The 12,500-nt window shown below is 34.1% G+C and overlaps 1 protein-coding gene across 3 annotated transcripts in view; it reads right to left on the bottom strand.

Annotated features, from left to right (window-relative positions):
* The window catches only part of LOC137654924 (uncharacterized), a 794,088-nt gene that overhangs the window by 271,344 nt on the left and 510,244 nt on the right, over window positions 1-12,500 (bottom strand). For 2 of the 3 annotated variants that reach the window (XM_068388824.1, XM_068388828.1), the window contains exon 1: window positions 4,108-5,412. The exons of the other annotated variant lie outside the window; for it this stretch is intronic. In XM_068388824.1, coding sequence (XP_068244925.1) covers window positions 4,108-5,140 — 1,033 coding nt within the window. In that variant the 5' untranslated portion in view covers window positions 5,141-5,412. Of the gene's footprint in view, window positions 1-4,107; window positions 5,413-12,500 lie in introns of those variants that run through there. 3 annotated transcript variants of the gene reach the window in all.

Raw genomic sequence — 12,500 nt, 5'->3', positions numbered from 1 at the left:
CCAAGCGTCTCCAAGCTTGGAATTGGACTTGTCCTGAGGCAACGGGTTTCTTGATCCGAGCCTTAATTACCTTTCGTGTCATTATGGGAGACGCGGTTTTTCATGGGTCCACTTGACGTTTATTAGGGGCTTTGGATCTTGCGACCTGTTTTAGCCAAAGTTGCAGGACTTTTGGAGTTTCACTGCATTTCAAGATATTTTTTTTAACAATTTTTTTATCCGAAATTACTGTTTTTGGGTTTTCAATCGTTGCTCATTTTTTCCGAGTTATGATGTTATTAAAGTTTTGGTTTATGCTTTTTAAAATAGTGTTCGCTATTGTGTTCAGCATATAACGTCATAGATGTAGAATTACATACATCATATAATAAAACACCTTTAAAGATTACTTCGTAATACTTGAATTATATTCATTTAGGTATATGTAACCAATATGTCAGTGATACCCAGATACGAAAAAAAAAGAATGTTTTTGATCATAGTTTATTTAGTTTGAAAGGTCGGGACTTCATCCTAAAGAAATTAAATAGATACATTATTAGGCTTTGAAACCATAGAGTAACCAGTCTGAAGTTCAGACTTATTTTGTAAATTTCTGGTAATTTTTCCTCATCATAATGTGGGTATCCAAGGATTAAGTGAACTGAATAGTTTATCAACGTCTGGGGTGTTCAGTGTCTGCCCTATTGATACGGAATGTTGTGTTTTTCTTAAGCTAATGATATTACTAAAAAAAAAAGAAAAAGTTTATCATCAACTTTAAGTTTAGACTGTACATGAAAGAAAAGTTACAGGTGTCCAGGATTATTTTTTTAATGAGAAATTTTGGTATGAAATATTAAGACCTGGGTGAATTCTATAAAAAAATAATGGAACATAGTATGTTAACCTTTTAATTGAATAATGACCATGTTAGTAGATTTGAGGTTACATCTTGATTAATTTAAAGGTAAATAGAGGTTTTCCAAGGCCTTGTTTCCGTTTGAAGCAAGCAAAAACTTATGGCAGACTCTGGAAGGTTTGGCTTCATAAAAAGCGAAAGATCAAAGTTCTTAAATGGTATTGATCCCTTGAGTCATTTAGTGGCTGTGAAGATTATAGGATTGTTAAAACATGGAGCTAGGCAAAAGTTCCTCTGTTAATAATTTCTCCTCTCTCTCTCTCTCTCTCTCTCTCTCTCTCTCTCTCTCTCTCTCTCTCATGTGTGTATGTGTTAATTATAATAGTTTATCCCCATTCTTTGATTTGCTGTAATATCGTTCTGTGCCATCTACCGGTTTTAACCTCCGGTAGCGTGACGATGATGTAATGTTATTATTTTAACCCCAGATAAACAAATTCTACAACTTTTGAAACCATATAAATTATATGGCCTCGTGAATGAAAATTAATGTACCTTATTTTGGTTTTGTAAAAGCTACGTTTTATAAATGGTGAGTGCCGTAAAATACTGATATATTCGATTTTGATTTGAATCATTGACGTACTGAATATTTCCTTTATGAATGATAAATTGGATTAATGATGAATGATAGTAATCAGAACCTAAATAAAGCAAGCTATGCGGGATCCAGAGTCGAGTTTGAAAATATTCGGAAATTTTTTTGATGTGACCTTGGAAATATTGATGCAAAAGTCACAACGTGACATTTTTACGTTGTAAGATTGGAGACTTGAGTCAGTGCTAAGCTTAATTGCCAATTCGTCAAATTTCCTTTGTTGTTTTGCGTCCTATTATCGGATTGTTGATAAGCTCCTCCACGACGAAAGTTGTCAACCGGAAGTAGTTTTTATTACTTATTTATAGTTTATCGAATGAAGAAATTATTATTATTATTATTATTATTATTATTATTATTATTGACAAGCTCCTCCACGACGGAAGTTGTCAACCGGAAGTAGTTTTTGTTACTTTTTTATAGTTTATCGAACGCAGAAATTATTATTATTATTATTATTATTATTATTATTATTATTATTATTATTATTATTATTATTATTATATGTGAAATACATTTCACTTTTGTAAGTTGAAGCTTTCATACAAAAAAATAAGGAAATTACCTTTAAACTTTAACCATTCAACTGTGACATAGCTCATGGAGTTTAAGTAAAGCATACCTGGGATACAGCTGTAGCCTGTAGCCTAACGTATTCTTGCACATAATCACGCCCGAATTTTAATATTCCATTATTGCAAGAACTTCTACCATCTATTCTGTTAAGTAAAGATTATTTCACATTATTCTGTAAAAATGCTGTTTTAAGCCCCGTTTATAGACCTTAAAATATACTAGCTTTATCCAGAGTAAGATTTAGCTAAGTACTCTCTCTCTCTCTCTCTCTCTCTCTCTCTCTCTCTCTCTCTCTCTCTCTCTCTCTCTCTCTCTCTCTCTCTCTCTCTGAAGTTAAATTTCCCCCCTCGTGTCTATATGTCTAATGCTTTAAAAAAATGAGACAACTTGGATTGCATTACTTAACATTCCATTGTCCACATTCATTCATTCTTCGCTATGCTAAATTTAACTTTATGTAAGTTGTTTCAAATATCTTCTCTTTTGGAGCTCCATTTTTTACGGGTTTTATTTCCATTTGCGATTCATATTAAAATTTCTTAAGTATTGTTTCACAGTCAATATTCTATATCGACTTTGTTTTTATGGTGTTTCTAACACATTTCCAATTTTAACCTTAATTTACTCTGAGCTGCTTTCGAATCGTATATTCTTCCATATTCCATGCTATTTTTCCCTTTCTCGGTCTTTATCTTGGAAGTTCATTAAGGAATCAAAAGTATAACTATTGTACTTGCCAACCCATTCTTCTCCTGCAAAATAATCGTTACGGTTTCTCTGCTCTTTGTATATGTCCGAAGAAGACTTCGTACTAGTTCAGCTCTTTTTTTTTTTTTTTTTTTTTTCCTGGATTCGAATTTCGCTTCGCTCACCACATTTCGACTTTTAAGGCGGGTGAAGGACTTTTGAAGTATCCATCTTTTATTCGTGAGATTTTTTATTTACTCTCCCTTTTTATTTTTACATGCAGTCTGCTCTCTCTCAATTAAAGTTGATATTGAACTGAGTGAAAAAATATAGGTTATTCTCTCTCTCTCTCTCTCTCTCTCTCTCTCTCTCATATATATATATATATATATATATATATATATATATATATATATATATATATATATAATATGTAATTCATCCCAATCTTTCCTGTTACTATTATCATTACCCTTTTTCCTTTATTGTGATAAAATGCCCTTATACCCTGGCCATCTGTGTTCTTTTCCACTCTTGATTATAAATTTAGACAGTCCTTACAGGACCCTGTTTATCTGTTGCCATCTGTTTTATTATCATCCAGTGTAGCTCAGCATTTACATTTATGAATTGATTCGGGTAAATACAAATAATATGGATGATTTAACTAATTTTTACTAGATTATGTTGAATATTCACATACTTCTTTTTAAACCTTATCAAGGTCAAGTTCTACGAGTAAAAGTGAAGCCAAATATTATTTTATCCTTTTCTATTCCTCTTTTATCTGTTTGTTTATAAAACAAGAAAACTGAATTTGTAGTTGGGTGCTGCAGATGTTTGAGTAGAGGCTGGCATCTTGCAATAGATGTTCTGAGGCGGTCATTGTACTTGGAAGGTTGAGAAATGTCAACAAGTGGTTTTGGTATGTTTACTTGAGGCTTTGTAACTTAGAATCTTTTTTTTTTCCATGTGTAAATGAGCCTGTTCACTGGAAGGAGGTGTTTATATTTACAGAACTCTTACCAGGAATTTTTTTTTTCCGTACACTGATGTGGCTTTTATTTTAACCATGCATCTTTTTTGTTTTATAGCCTTTGTCAAATTAATAAATAAATGCCATTTACTTTATATCACGGATTGAGTTAAATTTGATTTGTTTCCAATAATACTTAATACACGCGAATAACTTTTCTTGGGTCTAGGCTTATTATGCCCCTTTCATTGCTAGTGCTTTATCAATAGATGAAAATAACACGTGAAACATTATTTTAATATAGAATAATATGGAAAACAAACTTAAGCATACAAAAAATCAATTTTGTAAATGAGTTTCCCTACTTACTTATTGAGATGGATGCGTTGAACTCTGCCATGGGCGTTGGAGTGGTTGTGGTTGTTGTCGTAGAGGTAGCGTGGTGGTAGTTGGGTGGCGGCGGTGGGACACTGTCACAACATTCCCTGTCAGGTAGTTCGCTGCCGTGAGTGCCTCCCGCCAGCAGGAGGCACACTAGCGTCAGCAGGAGCAAACTCTGACCCGAGGAACTACTACTAAAATGAGTGCTACTGTTACATTTGCGTCCCTTCCTCCAGCTGCAAGGGGCACTTCTTTGAAGGGCTCCTCCTCCTCTTACCTCTTCCCCTTCCATGCCCTTGGAAAGAGGACCTCCGTAGTGATGATTATGGCGATGAACAGGTAAAGCTGGAGCAGAGGCAAGAGGAGGACTTGGGCTCCCACCTGATGATGATGAGGAGGAGGAGGTGGATGATGGAGGGGCAGTGGTGGTGGCTGAGGAGGAAATGGCGAAATAAAATGATGGTGGTGAGTTTGAGCGGATTACTGAGTCTCCAACAGGAGAGTAAGGAGCTGGAGTAGACGAAGGAGTAGGAGACATAATTTGAACTATATTACAGCCCTGTATAAAGTACACAATACTACTCCCGTGGTTCCTCTTCGTATGAACACTTGACACTTTGTCACAAGGTGGCAAAGTGGTTGCCTTCCAGTCTGCAGTTGTAGAATGCTTAGGCACTCCTCCTAACCAGCAGTGACTTAGTGTTAAGTAGTGTCTACAAGTTTCATATAAAAGGAGTGTGGTATTGTGTGGAGATGTGACTTGCGATAGGATGTGTTGTGGTGACGGTGAGGGGCTGCCCCTGTGTTTCTCTGAACAGACCTGAGATGGTTGGTTCTCATGAGGGGCCGCAGGTAAGGGCGAAGGAGGAGTGAGGGGAGGCAACTGTAGATAGGGGAAGGATGGGTAGGTTGTCGTCTTTATCTTCTCCTTAGTCGTCGTGGGCGTCGTCGCCCTCGTAGCTGGAGAAGTCGTAGCTTCAGGGGGATGAGGACGAATCCCCCACGCCCAGGCCGGGTACATAATAATTCAGCTTTTTCACCGCCTGTGCTTTGTCGTCCCGCGACACCCCGCCACCTCTGTTATCTCCTTGAGTATCCCCTGATGACTGTTCGTTTTCTTCAAATCAGCGCCGCCGCTTTGGGGGTTTCAGTCATTTCTTCCGACATTTACTTGACAGCCTCTCTCTCCTCTCTTATTCTCTCTTACTGGGTCTTTTGTCTCTTTTTCACTTTCACTTTTACTTTTTTATCTACAAACTGAGGAAGAGAGACTCATCTGAAAAGTTTCTTCAGACACTGTGGGGGAAAATAACATATAAAATACTCCAATCTTTTGAAAGATTAACAGGCGCTGATGTATCCTTGATAAAACTCGCTTAGACGATAAGTAAAAATTCAGTTTAATACCTTCAGAAGAATAGCTAGTATATAACTTGTACACAAAGGATACTGAATAAATTTCATTATATGGACAAACATGTTAAGTAACAATACACAAACACAGTAATGATGTTAATACAATAATATATATATATATATATATATATATATATATATATATATATATATATATAATATATATATATAGATATATATATATATATAATATATATATATATATATATATATATATATATATATATATATATATATATATATATATATATATATATATAATTATTAAAGTAAAAACTAACCAAACACTGCTTGGTTCACGTTACCAAAGAGATTATAATTTTCATTAAGAGATCCGTTAACGTTTTCAGATTTCTATAGCTGTATGTACAAATACTTAGTTCCTCGATGTAAAGTGTTTTTATGGCGTTTTAGTGTTGATTTTCGTAGATTAATTGTATATATATATAATATATATATATATATATATATATATATATATATATATATATATATATATATATATAACATATAAGTATCGAGAGTAATAAAATCTTGAATAAATTGTTTGCATGTATGTATTTGTCATAATTCTATTATTTTGCTCATATGTAAAGAAATAGATAAATGAACTGTGTATGCTTTATCCACTCCTTTTACTAGTAATTATTTATACGAAGCAGTTTCTTATTAACTTCTACGATTCGCCTGTAGCGTACAACGACCACAGCAACGTCGCAATCAGAAAATGTATTACTGTAGACCAGAACAAATAAACAAACGAGCAGCTCTAATAACACTAATCATGGAAAGGTATGTTCCCTATCAATTGCCGGGTAGCCAATTATATCCGGTCGAGTTTATGCAGTCACGTTATCCGGAAGTTTATCGTCCATGTGATGTCCCTCTTCCCTCCCTCCCTGCCCATAATGACTGTAGTGATGGGGCCAAGACATGGAAGGACTGCAAAAGGGGTCCTATTATGCCTTTCTGGAAACGCTAACAAATATGTATTTATAAATGCATATTAAGGTCGGTGAAGTGTGAAGTAGGAGATGCTGAATGGGGGGAGTATTGATTTAAAAGCTCAAGATTGAGACGACTGGCGAAATCTAACCAAGGCCCTTTGCGTCAATAGGCTTAGGAGGAAATGATGATGATGAGGATGATAAATGTTATGTGATATTAATTGTATAATACGTATATAAATATATATATATATATATATAAATATATATATATATATATATATATATATATATATATATATATATATATATATATATATATATATATATGGTTATTGGTTAGTTGTTTTGGGGTGAGGTTATTAGCTCAATGCTCTGTACTGATTAATGCATGGTTGCTAAAGGCAAAATATGGTTTTTAAGTTATTGCCAAGTTCTATTTCCGCACTTCTGCCCTGACCGGAGTTTGAAAAAGGTTCTTAAAGTACTGTTGCAATTATATAAAATTAGATAACTTCGTGCGTATTCATTTTGACCTTATTCGTGGATTCGTAATCACGTAAAACAAATTGTGAATTGGTGGCTAATTGAAGAACCAGTCTTTTCTGTGGTTTTTTTTTTTTTTTTTTTTTTTTTTTTTTTTTTTTTTTTTTATTGATGTTAAGGATTAAAACAAGAATTACGAATGAAATTATCCCACTTCTGTTGTTTAAATAATTTTGCTGCAATGGCATATGATGCAAGTGTCACTTGAGGCCGCTTTTACTAAATTCCTGTCTCGCCAGTCTTTGTTGCTCTCCTGGGAGTCATTTTTAGATGTTTTTCGACCGTTCGTCTTGAACCCATTCATCGCATGTCTTCCCTCAATGTTGTAGAGAATGAGAATGTGAATGTGTCAGAGTGGTTTTTATTAGAGAATGACAATGTGTGACAAAGTGGCTTTAATCAGAGAACGACAATATGTGACAAAGTGGTTTTTATCGTTTGATTTTTCTCTCAGCCATCCATCGTTTTATTCTTTTAAACGACACTTTTTGTCTCATCAGAAGGACTGTCTCGGTTTTATCCCACAGCCGAGTTAGTTTGGTCGTCACCCAGTTACTTTCTTATTGTATGTTTTAGTTGGAATTTCCGCGATTTGTTTATTTCCCTCTTTCCCACGCAATATATATGTGATAAAGCGTTAGCATAGATCTTATAATTATGACATTTTAGTCATATGGAGAAAGTGAAAGACGATAGATTGGTGAAAGTGTGTCAATTTCGTGGTTGGTAAGAGGAAGGAGAACATAGAAAGCGCGGATAGAGTTCCCTAAAAAAGGAAAGGAGTCTGGAAAGAAACGCCTATTTAATATCGAGGAAGTAGGAATGTGGTTCTCAAAATCGCAGCCGTGCAGTATGTGTAGGGGGTTTGAAGTGATGATGAATTTCCTATGTAGGTCTACTCGTGGTTTTAGATAGTGTTGGTGAGTATTAGTGACAGAAATGTTTCTTTTCAAGGAACCACTGTTTAAATGGTGAAAGGTCTGTAGAAATCAATCAATAAATAATACTTTTCGTCTGTATTTATTAGAAACTAAGTGCAACATCCAATGAAAGATGGCTTTGATGAATGATGGTCATATGACAAGGCGGTGTGGTTGTTTTATGAACAAGGTGAATGATTCATTCACCTAATTTATAAATTCATACACCTAGTTCATAAAACAATAGATATGTGGTTTATGAGAAAACTACACCGCTTTTCATTTACATGGAGTATAGTTGAGAAAGAAAGGTGACAAAAACGGAATATTAACATCTGGATTGAAGTTAGTAGGAGAGTAAAATCTCTAGCATTAAGAAAATTCGGCCAATATAAATCAACGAAGATAATTTTCCTGGTAACATGCAAAGCTATGATAAATTGTATTTTAAATTATAATTATTGTATTCCTATGCATGCAGTTCATTGGGCAGTAGAAACTATTAGATTATTTTTAGAGTAGCACGCATTATTTTAATTTATTATATCAGGAGGCCAAGACAAAATTCCCTTTTCACCTTTAATCTTATGTTCACCAGACGTTAATATAAAAAAACATTGAATTTAAAGTCATGTATATTATAAATATAATGTACATAAAGTACGCTGCTTTTGCGAATTTATTAAAATTTGCCCGCAATGCTTTACTGCAATAGTGACCTGCATTTTATCTAAATTTCCGGTCTATTATTACTGTACGTCTTTTGGTTTACTATATCTTGGTTAATGTTTCGTTCTGGAAATGTCTCATGACTATCTTAATTTTTTGACCATCCAACAAATACCTTCAGTTATTACCTACGCCAATGAAGTTGGAAGTAGGTTATGTTTTCTCCCATGTTTGTCTGTTTGTTTGCGAACAACTTCGAGGCAATAATTTTCCTCATAGAGTAGTGAAACTTTCAGTGATTAATTATCATGTTGAGACGTGGAAGTGATTCAATTTTGAAAGTCATAGGCTAAAGATCAAGTTCAAGGTCGAGCAAAAGGTCGAAAAATAAGCTGCCGTGACAGAGGTCAACACTCTGTGTGCTTTTCTAGTTTATTCATCCTTTTGGTGAACGGTATCTAGTAATCTGACTCCCTGCTTTTGTGATATCTCTGCCTAGATTATCCATCAACATTTTCCAAGTTTTGTGGTGCATAGTCATTCACCTTTTACTACCTTGGGATTATCTTCATATTCATTTAATCTCCTGCATAATGTATAATTTGTAATTCGAGTTTGATTCATCAATAAATTTAATCTATACTACTCATAACATTTGGATTCGTATTATATACATTTTATCGCTAAGGAATTATATAAATCCGAATTTTGGAAATACACTAATTTCTTACAAATTTTATGAATTTTCCAGTGCATATTCCATTCTCATCATCTCTGTCTTTCTTCTATTTATCTTAAGCTCAACCTCATGTGATATTTCATGCATTCTGGTAAGCAAGTTTTGGAAGTCCAGTGGCGTTTTGCTAATAAAAACAACATTATCAGCATACTCTAGGTCAGCTAATTTCTTGTTACCAATCCAGGTAAATCCCTCTCCACTATCCCCGACTGTTCTATGCACTTAAAAAATCCATGAGGAGGATAAACAATATAGGGAGACAACACATTTCCTTGAAGTACTCCACTGTTCACTGTAAATTCATTTGATAGGACTCCATTGATATAAACTTAGCTCTTGCTAAGCTCATGTTGTATGCTGTACAGCATGTCTTGAAATGAAAATTTGGTCAGTACATCTTCTACCTTCCGAAATCCTGCTTGTCCATCTCTCAGCTTTTCATCAATCTTTCTCTTTAGTCTCTTTAGAATGATTCTGTCTTGCTTTATTGTATATGATTTTGTGAACATATCTTTATAGAATTAGTTAATTAAGACGAAAATTCCTATTTTTGTCTAACGTCTCCTTCCAGTTTCTCGATTTGTGTGAAGCTATATTTCAAGGTCTCCAGTGTACGGATGCTTAAGTTGCTTCAGTCATGTCTAAATTATATAACTCTTTTGATAGTTAACACTCCTTAAAAATCATTCATTGAGTTCCGTGTGACATGTCCCGTCTGTTATCCCAAGATCTGAAACTTGATCTAAGCTTGAACAAATACACACACATATAAACACATGCACCTGCTATTTAAACAAATGCACCTGTTTCCAGTCCACTGCAGGATAAAGGCCTCAGACATGTCCTGAGTTTGTGTGTGTATGTATGTATGTATGTATGTATATATGTATGTATGTTTTGTTATGACATTTGATGGAATATTTGCCTCGTATTTCAGATGCTTCGTTTTTTTTAAAGTATCAAGGACAGTTCTCCTCATCCTTATCTTGTAGAGCGAGGTGCTCTTGCAATGTTTTTTATTTTTATTTTTTGTACATGGCCTTTCTACCAATGTTCCCACCACGGTAGGCGAGAAAAGAGTCCTTCGTCTCTTGTGGCTTCCAATCACCTGTCAGGTTCCTACATCCCTAGTTCAGTCAGCGCACATCAGCAGTTCCCACATCGCTTGGTAAATTCCTGTTTCTTATTCTTTATCTGATAGTGCTCTCTCTCTCTCTCTCTCTCTCTCTCTCTCTCTCTCTCTCTCTCTCTCTCTCTCTCTCTCTCTCTCTCTCTCTATATATATATATATATATATGTGTGTGTGTGTATTTCCTTACACTTACGTACCTCTTCATGTATGTCCAGACCTATTCAGTCAAAATCATAAGTATACATTGTGTATTTATATACTATTCATCTTGTACAATCCATCAATCTATATTATATATATATATATATATATATATATATATAAATATATATATATATATATATATATATATATTAGATAAGTCATCGAGATTACTCCTAGACTGCCTCGGTTGCTACCGAGTCTCCTTCATGATTCTGTATAATATAAGGTCAACGTATTGATCCTCTCCCTCGGCTATATACGGAGGAAGGACATATTAGATAGCTTCTGTGCCGATTACTTCATTTTTTTCTTATTGATTTTTGCAGTATTTTATGGTTTCTTACTGATGTTATCGGGCCTTTCTGTTTTGATATTTTTTTCTTGCTTAGATTTTGCGTATTTCTCATTTTGGTTCTTTGCTATCCACATCTCACATCATTTTCTTCAGTAATATTATTTTACGTGTCTGGTGAAATCATCATTATTTATGCATGAGTGACGGTTCTCATTTTATGTGCTGCTATTTTTTCTTTTATTTTCTCGGGTTTTTTATCTTTAGTAATGAAGAGATGGAGGGATAGGGCGTTGACATCACGATAGTGTGGGGGTGGGGATGGCAGCCAGTTGAAGATGGGTCTCTTCCTGCATCGTTCTTTTCTGTTAAGAAGGCGCAGTTATTGATATTTCAGGGGAATATTTATTTCTTATTGGGTCAATGATGCTTTGTATCTGTGTTATGCAACATAATGTTCAGAATTACTTTACTTACGTTGTTCAAAAACACACGTCTCCGCTTTCCATATAGAAAGATGTTTAATGCAAAAAAGAAAATTAAGAAAATTATATGGAAAACGAATATATATATATATATATATATATATATATATATATATACATATATATATATATATACATATATATATATATATATATATATATATATATATATATATATATATATATATATGCACACACATATATACATGTATACATACACATACATTGTTGACGACTATACCTGTTGTCTTTTGACTAGAAATGATAAAGAAATTCTAGTCTAGCTACTACTTGGACGGTAGTCATCCATAAACCTCATAATATAATGTGTGTATATATGCACATATATGTATACACACATATACAGTATATGTAATACAATTTTTGTATGTTTATGTGTATTACATCAAATGCCATCCACATAAGGTACCGTCAACAATTCAACAGTGTTTAATATTACCTATTTCCGAAATGTCACAAGGCTCCTGAATATGGATGACCTTCGGTGGTACCTCGATTATTTGTGTGCCAGTTGCCTTGTGCTAATGCGACAAAGGTGTTATTTAAAAGTAGTTTATGCGTTGCTACTCGTGTCGCCATTGATTTTTTTTAGTATTCTGGTACATTGCGTAATCTTATCAAAGATTAAAATGTAGATATTTTATTTTTTTTCCTAATTAAGCTCTCACATTTATTCGAATTTTATAATTTAGTATAGCATATTATATTGTAATATTTATAACCGATTGCAACTCCTCTTTTACATGTGATTTTTAAATGTTTTCTTATATTATGTAGAATAAGATCAGTCGCGTACCTGTGTTAAGAGGGGGAGGGGGGCTTCAGATATAGGTGGTAGGAGGACAATAAAATAAAATCCAACATGAGGGAGCAAAGACTAGGGGAGAATAAGTCGTTATCTCATAATCATGGGTCATTACAGTTTTATGCAATATTACTCCTAATATTTACAGTGTTTCTAACAGTTAAGTGGATATATATAAGACCATTCTCCTCTCTCTCTCTCTCTC

Source organism: Palaemon carinicauda, chromosome 1 (genome assembly GCF_036898095.1).
Source record: "Palaemon carinicauda isolate YSFRI2023 chromosome 1, ASM3689809v2, whole genome shotgun sequence".
NCBI lineage: Eukaryota > Metazoa > Arthropoda > Malacostraca > Decapoda > Palaemonidae > Palaemon > Palaemon carinicauda.
Note: the sequence above shows the minus strand (reverse complement) of the source record. Positions and strands in the feature narration are given on the sequence as shown.